Source organism: Anabrus simplex, chromosome X, assembly GCF_040414725.1.
Source record: "Anabrus simplex isolate iqAnaSimp1 chromosome X, ASM4041472v1, whole genome shotgun sequence".
NCBI lineage: Eukaryota > Metazoa > Arthropoda > Insecta > Orthoptera > Tettigoniidae > Anabrus > Anabrus simplex.
In genome coordinates this window covers 76,389,719-76,414,309 of record NC_090279.1, presented here as the reverse complement: position 1 = coordinate 76,414,309, position 24,591 = coordinate 76,389,719, and the positions used below count along the sequence as shown (strand labels likewise).

Genomic DNA, 24,591 nt, shown 5'->3' with positions numbered 1-24,591 from the left:
GTTTCAGTCCATTTATCTACGAAGATAAATTGAGATATGAACTTTCAGTGATTTATCGCAATTATAATTTAAGGATATTTCCTTCTGCCTGTGATTTGTTCACATTCTTCATGAAGCATTCCTCCGAAGAATCGTTCTCTGAGGAATACAAAACTCTACAAATTGCACTAACTACGCCAGTTTCAGCAGCGAAATCAGAGCGAAGTTTCAAAGCAGACTGAATTCACTCACTGTTTGTTCAATTCATTAGGAGAACACCGGTAAAATGCCCAACTTCAACAACAGAGTCATTGAAATGTTTGCCAGTGCTCAACCACTGTATAAGTAATGTGCCATTTGGTGAGTTCACTTCTATGTCTTCATTATTAACTACTTAGTGTATATATTTAGGCCGATATATTTCGCTATACGTACTCTCCTTTGGAGTTTTTGTGGTACGGTATAGATACCCGTGTTTCAGAAATACCTGCCGCAATCCCATTTCCCTGGCCGAAAACTCTATATCGGGCCCCACTGGCGGAACTGATCCCGAGCCGCTAATGTATGCATTTAGGTCTTATAATATTGTAATTGGTCTTGGTTCACGCTCGGTGACTGGGTGTTTGTGTTTGTCGCAGAATTTTCCTCTTCATATTTACGCAACACTACCAACACGCAATAGGGATTACCGGTACATTCCATCGCGTAGCCTTGGCCTCGGGAAGAGCATCAGATCGCAAACAAGAGTCAAATCCACGTGTACGACACATCTCGCACGCACTGGTGTGGTAGAACATAACAGATCCATGCCATGGTTACTGTACCAGAGGTATGCCCGACTCGTGCATTTGAAAGTAGTGACTTGTAGAAGTCCATGAAGATCATGAAATCTGAAACCCAGTTTGGAAATAGTGTGAACGTTTCTCGACGTATGTCACTATTATCGACTTATGTTGTGCCCTCTGGGGTGAAGATGAACTATTCAAATTCAGGATAAATTTTGTGCGTTAAGGTTTCCTAAACTGGAATATTTAGTGTTTGTTTTATATGTTCAAAGGTTATCAACACTGCTATCTCTTCCCACACGCTTAAAGTGTTGGCCGCTGAAAAATGTTGTATATTAATTTATCGACCAATCAAAAATTTTCTGATATTTATTTAATTAACCAATACGAATTTGGGGTGTTTCAGGGCCTGGATTTTCCTCTCCGCTATAAAAGCCGAGGGCTGATGAGCCATGATGTCCTTTGTAATCGCTCCAGTCTAGAGCGTGTACGTAACGGAGGCTCCCTCGTCCATCTTCTGGAGGTCCACAAGCTCGAGATAATGGCAGTTTCGTCTTAACTATGTGATAGTTTTGAGAGCTAGCTTGAGAGGAAAGTTTCAAACGTCTAGTAATGTCACTTTTATTTTGTCAAATGTATATTTCAAACTTTAATTGTAAAATTCAAACAAGTCAAATGAACTGAACCATAATCAGAGAATAGAGAGTGAGTAACTCTCATGTATTCCCTTTCAAGTTGACATTGAGGTGACCATGATTTTGTAACCGTTAAAATCCACCTGGCATTTCTGTAACTTAAATATTTTCTCCATGTAGTCACTTCTCTAACGTCGGGCCATAAGCCCAATTAGGGTCTTAAGAATTTCATGTAAGTATCAAGTAGTGAATGTGTTCGCCTCCTTACCATTTTGATTTTCGGCCAGTAACTTTACCTTTTGCTTTTATTAAAAGCCAGGTAGAATGGGTACTTGTTAGCTCTGTTACATTTAACATCATTCATTTCATTTTTAGGCAATTAGACTGTTGAGCAGTTAGGAGAGTGACTACTGTTTACTTTTGTTAAATGTAGGTTGTGCCTGAATAGGCCTGGAACTTGTAACTTTCGAGAATATTCTACAAAAAAGTGAATTTCTAGAACAAAAAGCTCTTCCCCTGATGTAGAAACTAGAAGATCCGTCTCCTTGACAATTGATTGAAAGGATCAGTAGCGCTGATTTAAAAATTGTAATTAGGGAGCCGAGTCTCTTTATATTCCGAATCGCGAGTCAAGTGATTAAATTAACAATGCACTCCACAATGTAAGGTCTTTCACACGGAAACATTACATTATTGTTCTCAAAGCAGGGTCACATTATAAGAGAAAGTCGCAAATGTTTCTAAAATTATTTTTTAAAACTTAAATTTGAAGTAAAATTTTAAAATGGAATAGACCAAGTCTGCTACTATACACATAATACCGATCTTGGGCTCTTCTGAGATTTTATTACTCATTTTATAATTATTCAAGTTGGTCCACTTACTTAGACTACTTTTGCAACTGGATTACGTATACATAGAATAACTATTTTGAACTGTTTTTAAATTTCGTAAATCATTTTATAAATATTCACATTAGTTACTGTTTTAATGTGCATTTAACGGAAAAATTGATTGCTTTTAGTACCATTGTAAGCGCGTAATGAGGAAGGAAACGCTGTATATTACCGGTACTATATACTGGTACTACAATACTGTGCATCATATATTTATCATACTGTACGTTGTACATTTGCTCATTAAATAATTCACGATCCTCATATTTTATCTGTATTAAAATGTCGAACATTTTAGTCCGTAAATTAGACTTAGCTATGAAGCGTGGTTCATGTTCCACCACGTCATCGCGAAGCACTGTTTCTCTTGGATTCCGAGACGGAAGTGCGCCGTGTGTCGCTGTGCCGTATGAACCATTCAGAAGTGACAGTTAGGCCATGTCCATTATTAACACAGTATTTAAGCCACACGAGGCGGAATAATTCAGGCTTATTGCATTCTAGGTTGTGCAGATATATTCACAATATAAATCTAGCAATGATTCATCTTCTTGTTCTTCTTCTACAATATCCTTATCATATGTCGGCTGTCATCGGGGCGATCTGACCCTTGTCCTCAGCAAGTTGGGGTACCGAGTCCATACCATTCTCGTACAGTCCGTAGCCAAGATTTTCTCCTTCTTCTCCTACACCTCTTTCCTTAACGTATATCTTTGAGATAAACTGAAGGAGGTCATTTATTTATTTGTCTCAGTCGCATAATACAGTAAAATTGCAAGAGAGATTATACATATTACAGTGCCAGATATGAGCACTAGTATCAGGTGGATGTTATTCTTTACGTTGTCGCAATTCGCACTCTCTTTGAAGACTTCCACGTCGTCCAGGGCTCTCCGTAGTTACGGAGCAACTTCTACTCAAGTTTCGCAAGTTTCAGGCGAGCTGGATGAGCAGCCCTGCCTGATCATGTCAAAGCATCGTGAGAGAGGAGTTTTGCCTCGGAGTTGGCGCAGTGATACCTGCAAAGTGTGGCCACAGGTACATAGGTGTACCACTGTGTTCCAGTAGCTCTCCCATCCACTTGACCTGCAAGTTTCAAGATGCTTCTTCATTCCTCACGTGAAAAGCATGGATCTGGGTTTTTGATGGATTTGGTTTTAACTTATAATTCTCTAAACGTATAAACCACTGCACTACCTCATAATTTCGAATGATATTGTACGTGAACTCCAGCTCGGAGTACTGTAGCCCCACATCTCAAAGGATGGTGTTCAGGCCTCAACAACTTTAAGTAAGGCAGGAGATACACAACACCGAAGTAAACATGGACGGAGAAAATGAAGTCCCTGTTACGGAGGATTTAAATAATTCTCTTGAAGGCAGTCTTTGGGACCCAGTTTCAACAGGACTGCTCAAGCTGTGATCAAGTATGCAGGTGAGAGACCTAAAGTACTGGACTTGCTTTAGTGATGTGCCAGCTACTGTGTGGAGATGAGAAGAATGCACGAATGAGGAATGTGGTCTGCAAGCACGAACTTCCTGTTCTGCCCAGACAGATCGGCTCTTATCTGCTCTTATCTGCTACACGAAAACACTGGCTCACACTTTGCAGTTTGCTGGATTACAACTAACAAGAGCGAAGAGCTACTAGTAGAAGATAATGTAAAGTCGCCTGGGTAGTAGCGGAGTTACTATGGTAACCATTGCGTCACGGGCTCTGCTGGTGAAAACCCCTTCGCCCCGTGCCTCACCGGGCATGTGCATTCTTCTGATCTCCCAACAATACTCTCAACTTTATAGGTTGAATGACATGTTTTCTTACGATCATTAAGTTAGTATTTTTCGTGTTTAAACGCACAACTCTGTTTGACCACACAGTTCGCTAATATCTGTGGACCTTCAGCACTTATTGCAAACCGAAGGGTATCATCCGCATATGGCAGATTATTTTTCACGATTCCTTTAACAATACTGATATCATAAAAGCACCCTTTCATAGAAGTTATTGAAGAGGAGTGGAGTTATAACAGAGCCTTGCCTCATCCCTTGCTTTATTTCAATAGCACAGGCTTTGGTGTTATCAACCTTAAGAGATGCGAACTGATGTTAATACAGATTGGCAATGTTTCGTATATCTTTCCCATCCAGACCAATATCATATAGTATAGTCAATTTACCATGTAACCAAAGAAGTCTCTGGACAACTGGGAATAAAGCAACACCAAGATGAATTAGTCTCTTCTGCAAGGAAACTTCCTGTCTTTCATGAACATATATACCTTGATCATGACCAAGGGTTTCTAGTGTAATGTGGAATCCGAACCAGAGGATGTCTTCATTTTACGAGGCACGTCCAGAAAGTAAGTTCCGTTTCAATTTATTTCCGCTGCAGCGCTGCGATCGCAGGTCCGCAAATGCACGGTAGACGCTCTGTATCAAGGAGAAGAAGCTTGTGCCATTTTGAGATCGCTGTCAGCCACGTACGCTTTGTTGTGCTTATTTACAATGTCGGTGTTGATTGAACATCCCGCCGCTTGTGAAATCAGATCTGTGATTCGTTTTCTGAATGCTAGGAAAGTGAAACCAATTGAAATTTATAGGCAAATTTGCGTCGTTTACGGACAAAATGCGATGAGTGATTCAATGGTGAGAAGGTGGGTCCGACAGTTCAATGAAGGACGGAGTGACGTGCACGATGAAGAACGAAGTGGGCGTCCATCTTTGGTTACAGAAGAACTGGTTCACGCGATTGATGACAAGATCCGGGAAAACCGCAGGTTTACAATTAGTGCTGAAAGAAAATGTTTCCAACTGGTTGAAGACACGGGCGGCAAACTTCTATGAAGAAGGTGCGCCCCGCTATGACAAATGCTTGCAGTTATGGGGAAAAGTAGTTTAAGAGTTGTGGAATTTTGTGAAATAAATAATTTTTCTGTATCTGTACACAATTTAGTTTTATTACCAAACGGAACTTACTTTTTGGACGTACTTCGTATAACTTCCGAATTCCGTGGCCAGAACTCCAACCGCAGCCAGCTCAGCGACACAGATAATAGGCTATCAAGCCCCCTGATCTTTATCGTCAAATTAAGTCAGCAATACCCTTATGACAGGAACATCGGTCCTGGTTGAAATGGGCCTCTACTTTGTGTCAAAATTGGAAGTCTTCACTTAAAGCACCATTTTGATGGATTCCGTTCCCGGACCACGCCTGGCTGAGGGTCGATTGCTAAAACTGATCGCGACATTGCGTTCGAAGGGCGGGAGCGTCGCGGTTCGTGCGGCCACGGCCGCCGCCGCGTCTCCTGAAAAGAGCTTCACCCCAGTGGATCTGGACCGGTCGACACCACCACTGAGAGTGTGTGAGACGGGAGGGTTGGTCCGCGCAGCGTCTTTGTGTCTCCTGGCGCCGGTTCGCCGCCCTTGCCCCGCGACAAAGCTCGAAAGTGTGTGCTGTGTGTGCAGCGACCGAACATTTTGTACGACACGCACAAAGCAAACACGACCTCAGAGCAGGCGAGACTACCCGCTGAATTTAAGCATATTATTAAGCGGAGGAAAAGAAACTAACAAGGATTCCCTTAGTAGCGGCGAGCGAACAGGGAAGAGCCCAGCACCGAATCTCGCAGGTTCACCCTGCCGGGAAATGTGGTGTTTGGGAGGGTCCACTTAACCGGGAACCTGCGGCGAGTTCAAGTCCTTCTTGAATGGGGCCACGCTCCGCAGAGGGTTCCAGGCCCGTAGAGACCGCTCCGGCTTCCGGGAGGATCTCTCCTTAGAGTGGGGTTGCTTGAGAATGCAGCCGTAAGTGGGTGGTAAACTCCATCTAAGGCTAAATATGACCACGAGAGCGATAGCGAACAAGTACCGTGAGGGAAAGCTGAAAAGAACTTTGAAGAGAGAGTTCAAGAGTACGTGAAACCGTTCGGGGGTAAACGTGAGAAACCCGAAAATACCTCAACCGGGGAGATTCAAGCCTTATCCACGCCTCTTCCCCTGCTTTGGCCAGATGGGTCTGACCCCTGCACGGAGCAATCCGGAGTCAGGGTGGTAACAGGTTTCTACTCAGCCGGGTAGTGGTGGGGAGGTCGGTGGGCCGCACTTCTCCCCTCGTTGGACGTCGCGACCCGTTGGGTGTCGATCTAAGGCCTGGGTGTGTAGTCTGTTCGTCCGCGTCACAAGGCGTGTTCGTCGGACAGACCCCCGGTGTTCCGGCCGACGGCTCGACGGTATGTGTGCGCGGAGTTGATTCGCCGCCCTTCGGGGCAGGCGTCCGGCCCCTGACAAGCGAGGGCGCGTGGCATGGACGACGGACCTCCGGCCCGGCTCCGGCCCCGCTCAGCTGTTTGTTTGGGGATGCCTCGGACAAAAGAATCTTTTAGACTCCCGTCAGCGGCGCAAAAGCTTCGGGTAATTTCACGACCCGTCTTGAAACACGGACCAAGGAGTCTAACATGTGCGCGAGTCATTGGGTTGACACTAAACCTAAAGGCGCAATGAAAGTGAAGGTCCTGCCTCGTGCGGACCGAGGGAAGATGGGCCGCGCTGCTGTGCGGCTCCGCATTCCCGGGGCGTCTCGTTCTCATTGCGAGTTGAGGCGCACTCAGAGCGTATACGTTGGGACCCGAAAGATGGTGAACCATGCCTGGCCAGTACACTAGCAAGGGAGATGTGGAGCTACAGGCAAGAAACCAAGATAATTTAGAGTTTTGTGTAAATATGTTGGAAGGAAGATGTTTTAAGATGTCCTTGATGAAGCGGGCAGTCACTTCACCACTGCCTGCTCCTTAGGCTCGAGAGCTTCCTGAACTCTCTGAGACTCTCGGTTTATATTTTCACGGCCGGTGTCTTCGCTGTATATCGTGGTCGAATTGCGTTAGTAGTTGCCAATGTCCCACCGGAAACTGAGCGGGGCATTCCCAGGAATCTGGTCCGTATGAAGGTCAGTAGAGTACTGAAGGTGTGGCATCCAGTAAATGGAAGAGTAATCCGAAGCGGCAAGAAATTTATCTGAAAGGAAACATAAAACACTTTGTCGGTGTAGCTCTGAAGATGTAGCAAAATGAAACTGCCGTGAAAGTGGGAATCTCGTAACGCTTGTGGCCGTCGAGTGGAATGACGTGTTCCTACAAGCTGTGGCTCAGCTTACCTCGCCTTCCGTTATGTATAACAGAGGGAGGACTGTTTACTACTCGGCCATGTGTACATATTTCAAACTGTACTCAACATACAACGGCCACACCCAGAAATCTCCTGAGCTGTATAGTGATTACCTTCCTCATGACGGAACTGCAACGTGAGTAACAATTAGCCAAGTATACTCCATATCTTCGTGATGTGATGATTATTGTTTAAAGAGGCCTAGCATCTAGCTCCTTGGCCCCTAATGATACGAAATGTAAAAACAATTTAAAAGTCCAAATATTCAACCTCTGACCGGAATTCATATCTTGATTGTGAATAATGAATGGACTAATACGAAAGCAAGATAATCAGCGGATCCAACTCGAATATTAAACATTAAGAAGAATTCAAATAATCAATCCTACGAATACAAATATAAACACGACGATGAACAATTATTATGAACTTAAAACAATCAGCGGATCCGCTCCGAAATGGCGCACCTATCCAGAAGCTAACTTATAACAATGGTATATACTGACCAAGGAGCTGCTTCCAAAGCACATCCTTGAATCGATTATGCTTTGTGTCTAAAGAGGTCGAAAATCTAGGTGAATGGCCCCTCATAAAGGTACCTATCGCTAGTAAAGAAGAACCACGGTGTAACGGATTTAAAATTAATCTTCGCGATGATACGATGCATATTGATTATGTGTCCATTTTCTTGTCTGGCCCACCGTGTATTCAAACTTCAGGATTCCATTGACTTTCTCTAATTGGTGATGGTGTGCTATCTAGCGGTCGACTTTGAATTTAAGCAGCGAGGTAGCTAAGTTGTGCTGCTATCTGGGCGCTAGAAGTGAAGCTTTCTCATTCGTAGTCAGTCGACAATGCAGATAGCAGTTGTTCTGATTTTTGCTTCTTAACCTGAAGACGCTGGAATCTATTCTCTGCTGATTGTGCCTTAAGAAGAATAGAAAATCATGATGCAAGAAGAGGAGATGGTCGCGAAATTAGACCCTGGATGATGGATTGTCCATCTAGGCGATAGGCCTGAACATTTGGTTATCATTTTAGAATATTTAATATATCTTGTTTCCTTCGACCTCGTAAGTAAGCTGCATCCATCTTCTGTACTGAACTAAGCTACCAAGGAATGGATTAGTTAATAGTGTTAATACTCGGAGATATTTAACCTCAAAATTGAAATTCTGCATGTGGTTTTAAAAGAAATTGATTTCCTAAAACAGGTCCTCATAATAATCTTGTAATATGGTAATATTTTCGGGCTTCAAGTTGTAATGGTCATTATGGCATTTGTTTATCTTCTTGACTTTAGTTAATTAAGGTTTTGTGCACAAAACAAGTTATGTTTATTATTATAATATTTTCAATCAAATGTCGGCCTACTAATAGAGAAACATTGTTCCTTTAATGTAGGGCTTCTAATGACTTCCTCGGTACTGCAAGTGCTTGTTTTGATTTCGGTGCTCGTCATCTGATACACTCTGTGTAACAGAATGAAAACATACCGTGGCCATGCTGTGTTGAATTTGACATTTGAGTATCGAATTATTGTTGGTAACTTGATTTTCAGCTGATTTTTGGTGTGGATTTCGTGCATATGGAAGGTTTTTCTGATGAGTTTGATTAACTCATTTGGTTTAAGCTACCGTACCTTGGGGAATATTAGGGTTATTTATCCTATTTATGGATTTATGTCCATGTTTCGGATGATTTCATGGTGTTAACTGAAGTTATGCTTTTTGGTGGATTTAATTTAATTTTAATGCAGCCCCGGAGTAACCGAGAAATTCATTACTATGAAATTTCAGCTTTCTTTCAGTAATAGTTGTCTTAAGATTTTAATCTTCTATTGATCTACGTTTGTTTATTGTTCAAAAAGATTTTCTGCCTCCTGGCAATTTGAGTTAGTGTTAAAATAATTTATTTTCAATTGATATCCTTGATTAATTATTCTGAAAGGTGTTCACGTTCATTGTGCAGTGGTAATTGATTTTTTAAAAAAATTAGTTTTGAGGTCGAAAATTCTTAAATTATTTTCCTAATTAAATTTTGTTTGATCAATTTAATTTGAGTTATTATTTCAGCCAATTAGTTAATTAAGCTTATTTTAGTTGATTCGCTTGGCCTCTTGTGTCCAGAGCTTCCTCAATCAGCGACGGCCTTCTGTTGGGATAATTCCTAAGTCGTCCTTTTGCTTATTTTATCCCTGGTCGTGCTAACACTCTTGACATTTACCTTATGTTGTGAGAACGGTATTTCTAGAAAATAACGTAAACATTCGGTGTTCCACACAAAAGGGCGCAACCCATAGGCAACTCAAACCCATAGTGTTCCCCACATAGTGGGTACTATTCACAGGGACCCGTTCTACCCCGCGCTATTCCTTGACATATTGAATAGTAATCACAGTGACCCGTACTATACCGTGGTGTTACCCACATAGTTGGTACTAATCACCAGGACCCGTATTATCCCGCGGTGTTCCTCACACTGTGGTACTAATGAGAGGTAAAACCCACACACGTGGTGTTCCTCACATAATGGGCATTAATGAGAAGTAAAACCCAGACCCGTAGTGTTCCTCGGAGGCAAACCCAAAATGTACCTCACACAGTTGTACAAATCTCAGGGAACAGTACTATCCGTGGTGTTGTTCACATAGTTGTACGAATGACAGGTAAACCCCAGACCCGTGGTGTTCCTCGAAACACAAACCCATTGTGTTCATCACATAGTGGTACTAATCACAGGACCCCGTACAATCCCGTGGTGTTCCTCATATAGTGGGTACTAATGACAGGTGACCCCCAGACCCATGGTGTTCCTGGGAACGCGAACCCACGGTGATCGTCACATAGTTGTATAAATCTCAGGGACTCGTACTATCGCGTAGTGTTCGTCACATAGTGGGTACTAATGCCAGGTAAATCCTAGACCCGTGATTCTCCATGGTGTTCCTCACATTGTGGTACTAATGACAGGTGAACACGAGACCCGTGGTTTTCCTAGGAACGCAAACCCATGGTATTCATCACATAGTTGTACAAATCTCAGTGACACGAACTATACAGGGGTGTTCCTCACAAAGTGGGTACTAATCACAGGGACCCGTTCTATCCCGGGGTTTTCCTCGGAATGAAAACCCATGGTATTCCTCACATAGTTGTACAAATCTCAGTGACACGAACTATACAGGGGTGTTCCTCACAAAGTGAGTACTAATCACAGGTAAATCCTAGACCAGTGGTGTTACATGCAACGCGGACCCATGGTGTTCCTCTTATTGTGGTACTAATGACAGGTAAACGGCAGACCTGTGGTTTTCCTCAAAACGCAAACCCCTGGAATTCATCACATAGTGGTACTAATCACATGGACCCGTATTATCCGGTGGTGTTCCTCACATAGTGGGTACTAATTTCAGGTGAATCCTAGACCAGTGGTGTTCCATGCAACGCGGACCCATGATGTTCATCACATAGCGTAACTAATCACAGGAACCCGTACTATACCGTGGTGCTCCTCGGAACGAAGCACATGGTCTTCCTCACATAGTTGTTCAAAGCTCAGGGACCCGTACTATCCCGTGGTGTTCCTCTCATAGTGGTACTAATCACAGGGACCCGTACTATACCCTGGTGTTCCTCACATAGCGGTACTAATAATAGGGAGCCGTATTATACCGCGGTGCTCCTCACACATTTGTACTATTCACAGGGATCCGTAGTATCCCGTAATGTTCATCACAGAGTGCGAACTAATTACGGGGACCCGTACCATCCCATGGTATTCCTCACATTGTGTTACTAATCAGAGGGACCCGTACTATCCCATGGTGTTCATCACATATTGGTACTAATCACAGGGACCTGTACTGGTGTTCCTCATATAGTGCGTACTAATGACAAGTAAAACACAGACCAGTGGTGATCCTGAGAACGCGAGTCCATGGTGTTCGTCACATAGTTGTACAAGTGTCAGGGACCCGTACTATCCGGTGGTGTTCCTCACATAGTGGGTACTAATCACAGGGACCCGTCCTATCCCATGGTGTTCCTCACAGAGTGAGAACTAGTCACAGGGAGCCGTACTGTACTGTGATGTTCCTGACAGTGCGTACTTATCACAGGTACATCCCAGACCCATGCTGTTCGTCACATAGTTTCAGAAGTCTCAGGGACCCGTTCTATCCCGTGGTCTTCCCCACATAGTGGGTAAGAATGTCAGGAAAATCCCAGACCCGTGCTGTTCCTCGGAACGCAATCCCATGGTGTTCGTCACATAGTTGTGCAAATCAGAGGGACCCGTACATTCCCGTTGTTTTCCTCACATAGTGGGTACTAATGACAGATAAAACCTAGACTTCAGATGTTCCTTGGAACGCAACCCATGGTGTTCGTCATATAGTTTTACAAATCTCTGGGACTCGTACTATCCGGTGGAGTTCCTCAGAACGCACACCCATGTTTCCACAACCAGATGCTGAAACACCCGAGCGACGTTAGGTTCTTTTATCTCCCTGGGATCCTCTAACCGAATCTAGGCAAAGGGTTAGCCTCCGTCATAGTGATGGGTACTATACATGGGTACTATAAATACACAGTGATCCTCTAACAGACCCATGGTATTCCTCAGTTTGTGGTACTAATCACAAGGATAGTGGAACTAAGCGCAAGTAATTTGGTTCAAAATTCAGCATCCCTTGGTCTCGTCTTCCACGCACAGAGATCTGTGTGTTTGGTCCGCGAGAGCTATATTATTTCGCTCACGTCGACTGGAAAGCCAGGTAAGAACCCACTACACGCCACCTGGGACGCAGCACGTGGGAGTAACACCTCTCCCCATGCTACGGCAGCGTAGTAGGTTCGTGGATAATCTGCTGTTACTTGATGTCGTGTGTCCCCTCTCTCTTTCCGCTCTTACAACTGCCAATGGCTGCCATACAGAAAAGCCGCATAAGATGACTAGACTCGAATTCTTCCGACCGTAACATTTTGAAGTCTGTTGGTGAGGTTTACCATTTTCCACGAGCTGGTGGGCAATCTGTTTAGCTGTAACAATCGCATGACCCTCTGTAACTGGTTGGTTACAACTCAGACGTTTAAGAAACCTCCAGCCTTTCTGGCTATCCTTCCTTAGATCAGTGTCCCCATTGCTCCTGTTATTAGATATCGCTTTTAAGAAATCTTCCCCAGCTTGGACGGTATCGGATCTCAAATGATCGTTGTCAAAGAGATCACGATAGTTTCTCAATATTTCAATAGTTTTTGTATATAGTGTTTACCGTCAGCGAATTGAGATACGAGAAAAATTTCACGATATTTACATAATCATCACATTAAGGAAAATGTTCCATATTCAGAATGTTCACGTGCAGTGAAAGAATACATTTCCCCCAATCAGCCTTCTTAAAATGACATCATCTTCGAAAAGGCACTCAGATTCTAACGATTTAAAGGTAAGATGTATTGAACTAAGACGAGGCCACAGAACTAGTTGCAAACAGAATTTTGTGGTGGCGTTTTGTAAATTCACAGAGAGTCGCAGACTGAACGATGAAAGGCATAAAAGTCTGTAATGAAGATGTATGTATGAAAAGGAACTGTCTGCGGTCAGATTGCAGCATATATCTGGCATATAACAGGACGATGAGGGATTGTTTGCCCCACTGATTTCGCTGAAAACCGAGATATGTGTTTGCTTACGCAGATACTGTAATTTAATATCTGGATAATATCCATCCTCCATTTCGCACTGTTGAATGATACTGGAAGTTTGTTATCATGCTGTAGAAATAGATTGCACGAATCTGTCCATTCTATGCCAGCTTCTCCTCTTTCTTCGGTACCTGGGTAGCCCCATGTTGTATTATGACTCTTGATGTCACCAACCAAAAAATTCACATGTTGTTGCTGGAAGGCTCCACAAATCTAAATACAGTACCTGGTGGCTTATTGATTGAGCTCTACTGTGAGAGTCTCAATGTCATCACGGGAGATGATCTGGATGTTGGATAGCACTGAGGGTGTTCAACCACTAAACACATGACCTTGATTTTTGGACGATGACGATTCTAGTCTCGGCGACTTTCCTGAATGCATATTATTAGTGTCCAGTAAATTGCAAGGCTATATATTTTGTGTTGTCTTTCAGATTCTTAAAATTAAGTGAATAATAGAAATAAAATAATCAAAGTGCAAAATATTATTATGAAAACTTGCGTAACATAAACCAGTAAACCTGTACATACAGAGGACGAAGTTGAGCAGAAAATGGGAGCTGATACGAGTTAAATATAGTCTGTGTATTCCAGTAAATTCTACAGTCCGACTCGTTGGCTGCATGGTCAGCGTATTGGCCTTCGGTTCAGAGGGCCCCGGGTTCAATTCCCGGCCGGGTCGGGGATTTTAACCGGGGGCTGGGTGTCTGTGCTGTCCCCAATATCCCTGCATCTCACACACCACACATAACACAATAACACGCAGTTCCCTACACGTGGCAGATGCCGCCCACCCTCATCGTAGGGTCTGCCTTACAAGGGCTGCACTCGGCTTGAAATAGCCACACGAAATTATTTTTATAGTAACTTCTACAACGTAGCATGGTGTATTTTGCTATGTGTAGGTCGGATTTGACCTTGTAATATTTTAGTGGAAGTTTATCACAGTTTCAGCTATTAATTTTTGTGCTGAAAAGACACAAGTAGAAATTTACGATGCTTGCGTATGGGAGAAGTGTCACTGTGTTACAACCGACATTTATTCATATTTTTTAAGGATGGGACGTTAGATTGAGTGCATTTCTCATAAAATTTGTTCAAACGTAATGAGGAACATGTTTGCAGCATAGCAGTGAAATTTAGAGGAATTTTAAGTATGTTAATTTGTGAGATTTTATGTCCACAGACGTAGGATCAGTTGAATATGCAAATTGGTAAGTTCTGGTCAACTTCTAATTTGTACATGTCAGTAATTCCAATATTTATTTATTTACTTATTTGGCGTCTGGCTACATCACTAAAACAAATAATATTTACAAATATTATCTCATACTAATAACAATAATTGATTTCATAACGCTAATAAGTTTAAGACAGGGGAGAGTTCGATTTTAATCTATCTCAGCAGTATAACTAAGATATTTAGCATCTGAGGTTGCCTCAAGACACTTTCCGTGAAGCTAGTTAATCATAAAATTCATATCAAATGTTCGGCCTTCACAAAAGGTCTCATTATTTTATCCAACAATAGGCAGGAACGAATTCAGTCCCTGGAAAACTTCGTGCAATTGCATCTAAAACGAATCTAAAACTCATATAAGAAAACCCAATACATGGGAGGATCTACTCGATAATTACACAAACAAAATCTGGTAACTCATTTTCGCAAAATTACTCAGGTAAATAATTTCAAATACTTGGGAAAATCATCCAACAATCTGCATTAAATCATGAGGAAAACAGAGATAGATTTCTATATTACTAGTAGGCCATATAACCACATGGAAAAGTACGACAAAATATCAGTATCAAGCAACGCTATATTAAAGCATTATAACACCGTAATTAAGCCTCAAACATTACACACGTCAGAAACCTTGATCAGTCGAGAAAGATCATTATCTAAAATGATCGAAAAACAAGAAAGGGAAGACCTCAGGGAAAACATGGCCCAGTATGCATAAGGAGTGAGGATGAATAGGAGGTCTCCGGAATTATATCAACATATTGAGGAAATATCAGATACAATCTTTGGAAAAGGTGATTGAAGTTTGATTGCCATATTCAAAGAATAGATGATGAAAGACTCACTAAAAATTTAATAATGCCTCCTCGCTAAATGTCAGAATAACTGGATAATCGAAATTGAAAAGGACCTTCAAGAAATCAACATACCAGATGAAATTATATGGGACACGCCTAGCTTTAGAACGTTGGTGAACAAACATCATTTTGCTGAGAACCCAAGATGAGAACACAGTTACACAGAAGGAAGAACAGATGATAAACACAAAGAGGGAAGAAACTCTGGCAGGAGAAGAAAGCACAACCATCTGCAAAATAAGTACAATCGCGCTCCTTAGTGGGGCAAAACATTTTGAAGTAATAATAATAATAAGTAATGGAATGAGTAATAGTTACCATCCATGTGGTATGCTTTTTTGTGAAGTGTCAGTCTGCGATACATTTGTCAGGAGGTGATAGCTCGGGGTTCGGTCTATTGAGGTTTGGGGTCTATGTTGAAGTCAGTGTCATATGCGTCTGGACTATTGTATTTCCAAGTGAAGTGAGAAACTTCGTAACTGTCCATAACTGTCGGTGTTAGATAAGTTCTATTTGTCCATGTAGTTATGAAACCATGCGACTCAGTTTGTGAGTCATGCTCCTAGTAGATACTCCAGAGGTAATGGTGTAGATAATGCCCAGGTTTCTTTGTAAAAATGCTCGAGGGAAAAAATCAGGACAAACTGTTTTGAAATATGGTAAGGTCCATGGTTTGAACACAGAACAGGTTCGTATATCCAGAGGGATTCTTTGTTCATCCAATTACTCCATTAGTAAGAGTGAAATGCATATCAAATTCTACAGATCCCATTAGACTTGAAATAATTCGTGATGGCAATAATGTTGACCGATATATTGTGATAATACAAGGATTTGGACGAAGATTTGTGCTGTAGTAAAAGGCCATCCGTGGCGAGATCGGTTTGCTCACTTGTGTAAGCCAGTGGAGAGCGGCAGGTATAAACCTGTTTGACGAGATAACAGGTGTTCACATTTGTATTCGGCGGAACCTCTTAGGAAATAGAGGCCCGTGTTACAACATTATTGATGTTACAATAAATGGGGAGTAATTTGAATTTCAATTCTACTGCATAGGCAAATGACAAGAGTGGATTCTCAGTAACATTCCCGAACACTTGACTATGTATTCTAGTTTCGATGTTTCCATAACACAGTCACAGTTCGTATTGCCACTGAGCATTTAAATAATTACTTTGGTGTCAGAAGGTTGTCCTTAGATATTAAGATTTCCATTTCTTGATATATTCATAGTGCAGCTAGGTGTTAAGGACTGCCGATGGCGTGTCCTTCAGTTGAAAGCATGATGGTGGTTGAAGTGCATGGAAGGGATTCTTGGGATTGCTCGCCCATGCTAGGATCGTGAAATTACGTAGCTAGCCAACTGCTCCTAGATGACAGGTGAGTATTCTTGTTTGACACAATGAGTCAGTACCACATAGTATTCCATAGGGTGTAGTAGAACCCTGCCATTTGTCCATGGGATACCCATGATTTTTTGCCATGTTGTTCATAAAGGAGTTGTAATATTTTGTGTGTTTATATTTTAGCAGGACTATAAGTGGATGCAGTTGAACTCCGTGACCTAAAATATGTAAGGGTTACACATGAGTCGAGTTTATTTTGGGGTTTGACTGAAGGTTATAACTAAATGTTAACAGAATTTCTTTTCACAGGTTTTCATGAATGTATTCCAATCACTGACTTCAACCTGTTATTTCGGTTCATGAAACATCATTCAGTCAATACAAATAACACTATGTTATGTTGTATAATTTACGCTATTATTCACTGACACTTGAAGTCCACTTGTTTTGGAGGGTCACTGTGGTCATCACGCACATTCAATTAACTTCAACGATAGGTCACTTTGGTCCTCAACCTTAAACATTAATATAGTGGGTGACCATGATAGCTCAGTGATGTACATTTCGACGTTTCTCAGATTCCATTGAGGGTCCAGGTATCTCGTCCTATGCTGATGGACAGTCAATGGATGGCCTAAATTGAAAAGGGATCGAAAACACTTCCTCATATTTATACGATCGAGAAATCGGAAGCATAACGCACAGTTGTTTATGGAGCTGAGCAGATTGAATCTCATGTTGTTTTCTAGTTAACCATAAACTGGTTTTCTGTGAAGAGCCCTTCAGACTTTTTTGTGGTGGATATTAATTTCAACTCGAAATTGTCCAGCCGCAGCGTTATATTAATATCACTGACCGCAGAACACTGTTTATGGCCATATTTGTTAACAAACCCGCCGTCATTTTTCATTGTCTTTTATTGAATAAAATAGTTAGATTATGTAGGCTTTTAATTTATGTAGGCCTTCCTTGATACCCCAATAGTCATGTCTGGAGGTGACGAAGAGCCATTAACACCCCCTGAGATACAAGAGTTAACAATTCATGCTGAAGACCTGGAACAGGCAAACACCAGTTTGACATGACGAAAAGGTTTCATTACTCACTATGTCTCTTCAACACTTGCAACGTTGAGATATAAGAGATATTTAGTAACTTCCTTGTGGCCCCGTTAGAGAAAAGAGAGGGGCCAATTAACTGCCCCCAGGTGAACTAAAATGGATAAAAGTATACTGCAGCTGTCAAAATACAAGTCCCTACTTAAAGACGCCCCTCGAGAATTACGTGACATTCATGAATAGCTATGGGCACTGAAGTAGAACTTTCAATTCGCATTCAGAACCGGCTAAAAGACACAATATTATCGTACAAGTGCCGAGGGAGCATGTACAGTTTTGAGCTACTGGTCTACTCATAATTAAAAGAAAACACGACATGTAGGAAACGGGAGCACAGATATGCTCACGTTTCAGCAACAATTTCTTAAATTGCGTCGTATTATGACTTGATTCGGCACTTGCTAATTCCCTTGAATTGTTTATTCATAAGTCTGAATACTTCTTTCATGCGCTTCTAGTCTTTTACCAGTTTTCTTTGTCATAGGATCCTTCTGTGTTCATCCGAATTAATTCTTATCCTCGTCCTGGACGGCTCCCAAACGATTGTTGATGAGCACACTTCTACTTTGGCCCGAAAACATAAAAAGGGTCGTCCATGGTTGAGAACAAGCGGTTGTATATATCTGTGGTTGATGAGGAGATAATTCATGAAATGACCTTTGCTCTTTTCGTACACGGACCTAGCATTATGTTACCTGAAGATTTTCTCTTAGAGAAAATGGTACAAAAGAAAGGACCGCTCCCCGATGTATGTTATGAGGTCGCAGAAAAGGTGCTGTCCTAGCTGAAGAGCTTACTACTTCTCTGCTGTGTGCGATCGCATGCGCCTTGCTACATCTCCGGAATTGGAGGTCTTGTGGAACTCCGGACACTTGTTTAGTAGTTAGTGGGACGTTAAGCAAAATAACATTGTTATTAAATCACGTGCGACTTAATCACGACGTGACGTGACGCTCGTGCGCCGTATCGCCCGTGTGAAGCGACAGCGTGGTGCTGCGTGCGAACGATTTTCCAAGAAACACGGTGGAGTGCGGCATCTCACCAGTGTGGTTTACATGTGCGTGGTTAACTTAAATGATTCTCTTAACATTTTATCGCAAAACAGAGCACTCGTGTCTGTTCTGATCTGAAATGTTAAAGGGACCTTCTTGGCTGTATATTTGTCACGGACATAACACCAGTATAGCTTCCTGCCTGTGCGAGTCCGCATGTGAACTAGTAGGTCGGTTTTCTGGATGAGGGATTTGCAACAGATATTGCGGCAGTGCGCCTTACACCCGTGTGAGTCCGCATACGACGTGCTAGGTGGGATCTCCTGCTGAATACCCTGATTTAAACATTGCATGAGATTGGCTTCTTGCCTGTGCCAGTCAGCATATGAACTACTAGGCTGACTTTGATGCTGAAGAATATGCCACAGATATTGCAGTAATATGGCTTCTCGCCTAAGTGTGTCCGCATGTGATCTCCTAACTCGCGTTTCAGGATGAATGATTTTCCGGACACATTGCAGCAGTGTGGTATATCGCCTGTGGGGGTACGCATGTGACCTGCATAAATGGACTTTCTGGCTGAAGGAATTCCCACAGACGTTGTAGGAGTATGGCCTCTCAACTGTGTGTGTCCGTCTGTGACTTGCTTGGACGGATTTACTGCTGAATTACTTGCCACAGACATTGCAGCATTATTGCTTCTCATCTATTTGTGTCCGCACGTGAATACCATGGACGGATTTACTGCCGAATAAATTGCCACAGACATTGCAGGAGTAAGGCTTTTGCCCGTGTGAGAAAGCAATGTGAATAGCATGGTTGTCTTCCCTGCTAAAGGATACACCACAGAAAGTCTCGTCTGTATGGGTCCACATATGAGAGATAGAGTGTCTTTCCGGCTGAATGAATTGCCACAGACTTTGCAACAGTATGACTTCCTGTCTGTGTGTGTCCGCATATGAACAGTTAGTGTGCTGTTAAGGATGAATGATTTGCCACAAACATTGCGGCTGTTTGGCTTCACGCCTGTATGGGTCCGCATATGATTGGTCAGACTGCCCTTCTTTATGTATGATTTGCCACAGATATTGCAGCTCTAAGGCTTTTCGCCTGTATGGGTACGCACATGATCGGTCAGCCTGCCTTTCTTCATGAATGATTTGCCACAGACATTGCAGCTGTATGGCTTAATACCTCTATGGGTCCGCATATGATCGGTTAGTTTGCTTATCATTATGAATGATTTCGCACAGACATTGCACCGGAATGACTTATCGCCTGTATGGGTCCGCATATGATCGGTTAGTTTGCCACTCCTTATGAATGATTTGCCACAGACACGGCAACTGTATGGCTTCTCACCTGTATGAGTCCGCATATGTTCAGTTAGACTGCCTTTCTTCCTGAATGATTTGCCACAGACATTGCACGTGTATGGCTTCTCACCTGTATGGGTCCGCATATGACCGGTTAGAATGCCTTTCAGAATGAATGACCTGCTACACACATTGCAGCTGTAAGGCTTCTCGCCTGTATGGATCCGCATATGATCGGTTAGTTTGCCACTCCTTATGAATGATTTGCCACAGACACAGCAACTGTGTGGCTTCTCACCTGTATGAGTCCGCATATGTTCGGTTAAATGGCCTTTCTGCCTGAATGATTTGCCACAGACATTGCAACCGTATGGCTTCTCACCTGTATGGGTCCGCATATGACCGGTTAGAATGCCTTTCAGAATGAAAGATCTGCTACACACATTGCAGCTGTAAGGCTTCTCGCCTGTATGGGTCCGAATATGATCGGTTAATTTGCCTCTCCTTACGAATGATTTGCCACAGACGTTGCAACTGTATGGCTTCTGACCTGTATGGGTACGCATATGACCGGTTAGAATACCTTTCAGAATAAATGATCTGCTACAGACATTGCAGCTGTAAGGCTTCACGTCTGCATGGGTCCGCATATGATAGGTTAGTTTGCCTTTCTGTATGAAGGATTTGCCACAGACACCGCAACTGTGTGGCCTCTCACCTGTATGCGTCCGGACATGTTCGGTAAGACTGCCTTTCTGAATGAAGGATTTGCCACAGACACCGCAACTGTAAGGCCTCTCACCTGTATGCGTCCGCACATGTTCGGTTAGGCTGCTTTTATGAATGAAAGATTTGCCACAGACACCGCAACTGTATGGCTCCTCACCTGTATGGGTCCGCATATGTTTGGTTAGATTGCCTTTCTGCATGAATGATTTGCTACAGACATTGCAGCGGTATGGCTTCTCGCCTGTGTGAGACCGAATAACGTCCGGCCTTTTCCTGAAATTTTTATGAGATACTGAGCATTCCTTTATAATCGCACCTGTATGCAATCGCGTGTCCCCTATCAGCATTTTCCTCTTTGTAAAACATTTATCAGAAAATACGCACACTTGGAGCGGGTGGATCCTGAGGTGCTTCGACAAGCTGCTTCGGCTACATAACACCTTTCCGCAGCGATCGCACTTGAAGGGTCGATCTTCCTTGTGTCTCTTCAGATGTCGCAAGAGGTCCAACTTCCCAGCCAGGATGTCACTGCACACACTACACCTAAAACTAGCTGATCCGCCGTCCGGAGGTTGATGATCTCTATAGTTCACCTCGGGTCTCGATCTACAGTGACAAATTAAAACCATGTGACCAATAGTTCAACAGCCAACTCCACTGCAACTCTCACACAGGGGATTTGCTACTGGACATTCCAATCACTGATATCCAGTGCAGAGAGCTTGTTACTCATAAACATTACATTCCTGAGAGTAAACATTATCTGAGGTGAAATTGAAAACCTCTCACTTGTAACGAGAATGTGTTGCGTCCTTTCTTAATCACGATATCAGGCGCAAGAAACTTGTCACGGTTTAGAAATGTACGAGTTAATAGACAACCTCATTTGAAGAAAGCATGAGAAGTGGTCCAGCCTAAAAGGGTAAATACTCAAACAAACTCTTTAAGCCAGCACATATTATTCTACCGAAATCCGTAGTCTGTTCTCCTACATAAAGAACAGCATATGCTTTGGAGTTTTGATCTTGTTGAACCACTCTGCGCTTTGTCGCAGGCAAGTAATAATTTTTGTAAAGGACCTTGTTCTTGAGGTTGTTTGAGAGAATGTCTGTGTTGTAGATATTAATAAATTTGAGAACGTTTGCCGACATTCAGCAAGATCTGTTGAAACATGGCTAATCTTTTATGAATGTTATTTTGTCACACATATATACATATTGTATTTGTACATTGTTATCATATCACTATAGCATTTTATTATGTCACTGTGTCGCTTTTCCGAAATATGTATCTTTGATGTGCAATCGAACATAGCCAACCTATATATAGGACGGTAGGTTTATACAAGGACGTTCATAATTACTACCATGTACTACATCAGTCTACGTCTTAATTGCTGTATTTAACACGGAAACCATTAATACTGATGAAATCCTGGAAAAGCTGAAATATAACAAGATTACGACGGCTCTCTCCCTAGCATTGATACTGTCTTTTCTCCTCAAGACACTGCTGTTATAGACATTATGAAGGCAACACAGAATACGGCTTTGGTGGTAGCGTTTTATTACAATGTTCTAATATCCTGATTTTGAAACCAAACGCAACCTATCATGCCCTTGAATATTCTTACAAGTATTACTTTAACAATACGGATAGAAGGAGCATGAAAATCAAGGCTTGAGCCAAAATTCGAGATGACAAAACGTTGAATTGCACTGAAGTGGATATTGCTGCTATGTAAAGGAAGGAATGTTATTCTATTTATTTCAAAAGATCACGGGCAACGTGATTATTTTTAGTGGATTGATAACATATTTTGGATAGCATCCAATTCTGTGCCTGTCTCCCCACCACAGAGTAGTTCTACATATTCTACGGAAGAAGGGTTAAAGGTGAGATCCGCTTACAACTGCCACATGGGAAAATCGATTACGCAGGCTAAAGTATATCGTAACATGAACAGGTACTTTCCAATTCATGCTGTATGAAATGAATTCACATGGCCCAGTCGAATGCATGACTGGCTCACAAGCAAAGTAATGGGAGGCTCGATCATGTATTGTTACTGCACTCTTTGGAGAAAATAAGTGGACAAATGAAAGGGGGACATTGATTCCAGATATGACAGACTAAACCTCTTGAACATCAAGCAAGATATTGATGTTGACACCACTAGACAACAGGGGGCAGAAAATACGACATTGGATTGTATGTCATGCGTTCTGTGGCATATCACGCCAAGCAAAGGTGCGAACGTCTGTAACCCTTCTTCTTTACGTGAATACGTGATTCTTGTGACAAGTAATTTATCAGGTTCACAATTAGTTTTCAGTAAAATAATGTTTCATTTTGCATTGATATATATTCTATACGAACCAGCTATATTGCTGTAACTCGTGGCGCGTCCCAGGTGACGGATACGGGTTCCCCGCTGGCCTGCCGATGAACTTGAGCAAAATATAAAAGCTCTCGCGTACCAAACATGTACAAAGTCTTTAATGGCAACTTTGGCGGAGATGGAGACGTTAAGTAGGGACCAGGTGGCGGAAGAGGTACACTAAATTTCTGGAAGTTAATGCAGAAAAGAGGGTAGCGTTTCTTCTCTAGAGGAGTGGCTGCAAAAGGCATCTGTCCTCCATGTCCGGAGCTGCGTTACTCCCTTCTCTCATGAGCTATAGAATGGTCAAGACAAGCCGGCCGTAAAATATTACCGTTATATCATTACAGAAATATTTCTCATGGTATCGGAGCCAAGGTTAGTGCAGCCCCTGGAAGGGACGCGCATTGGAAGGGCCCAGTCAGCATGAAAAGTATGCTAGGGTTACCGTCGCACGGGCTGTGACGGCTAACCATGCTAGTACCCCCATTTTGTATCCCATCATTGAATTATGCCTGGATGAAGTAGCGAATAAGCCTCTGCACTTGACAGAGGGCTTGTAGACATCTGAGAGGTGCGGAAAAAAGATGGAATGGAGAAAAGTCAAGGGAAAAGAGGTGTGGTTACTAACTGGTGTGCAACAGAAATCGAAGGACAGTTCATGGTGTTGACATTGTCATATCAGCTAAATTTGACGGTTCAGTTTCCGAGGTGCAAAAGTTTGACAATCGCTTGATGTAACTCGTCCGCACTGGAGAAAGAAGAAAATTCCAATTTTTCACAGCAACGCTCCACAAACTGACGTGCGCATGGAAACCAAAGATGCGTTTTGGGCACTGCCTGACAAGAAGACGTCTGACTATCTTATCGCTGCCGCTGATCTGAATGGACGTGTCGGACCGAAGAAAGAAGAACAAACAGTCCATGCCGTTCATGGACTAGTGAAAAGAACGACGATGCCCAACAAATTCGCGATTATGCAGAAACTGATCACCGCAAACACACGGTTCAAAAAGAGTGATATTCATCTACTCACTACTACAGTGGCTCCCATCCAATTCGCAATGACTACATCCTTGTGAGAGAGTGAAATCTCGAAGATGTTCTAGAGATAACAGTTGTCCCTTATTAAATCCTTGCGATGCAACAAAGACCAGTCATCTAAGCTGCGGATAAAGTCACCTAGAGCCCAATACTTCACAGGAAATAGACAAATTGGGATCAAATGGTTGCCCCTGAAGAAGGAGACTAACGTCGTTGCAGAATTTACAGAGTCACAAATCACCATAGTTGAAGTGAGCCGGACTAAACTGAAAGACGCCTTTTGCTCTATTCCTGGAACAATTAAGTCAGGGCGACGACAACGAAGGATTAAAAATGACATATGGCTAAGGAATGAAGATGTTAAATATGCAGTACGGTTGAAGAAGCAGCTGTACCAC

General features: G+C 42.5%; 1 protein-coding gene across 1 annotated transcript; it reads right to left on the bottom strand.

Annotated features, from left to right (window-relative positions):
• Positions 1-19,820: 19,820 nt before the first annotated feature.
• On the bottom strand, positions 19,821-20,438 carry LOC137503292 (zinc finger protein ZFP2-like). The gene has a single exon (XM_068230838.1). The coding sequence runs from the start codon at positions 20,436-20,438 to the stop codon at positions 19,821-19,823; it is 618 nt and encodes a 205-aa protein (XP_068086939.1).
• Between the last annotated feature and the right edge of the window lie 4,153 nt (positions 20,439-24,591).

Bases quoted from the DNA above. Each gene is read 5' to 3' on its own strand.
- LOC137503292 (XM_068230838.1), bottom strand. From the start codon at position 20,438: ATGCGGACCCATACAGGTGAGAAGCCATACGGTTGCAATGTCTGTGGC.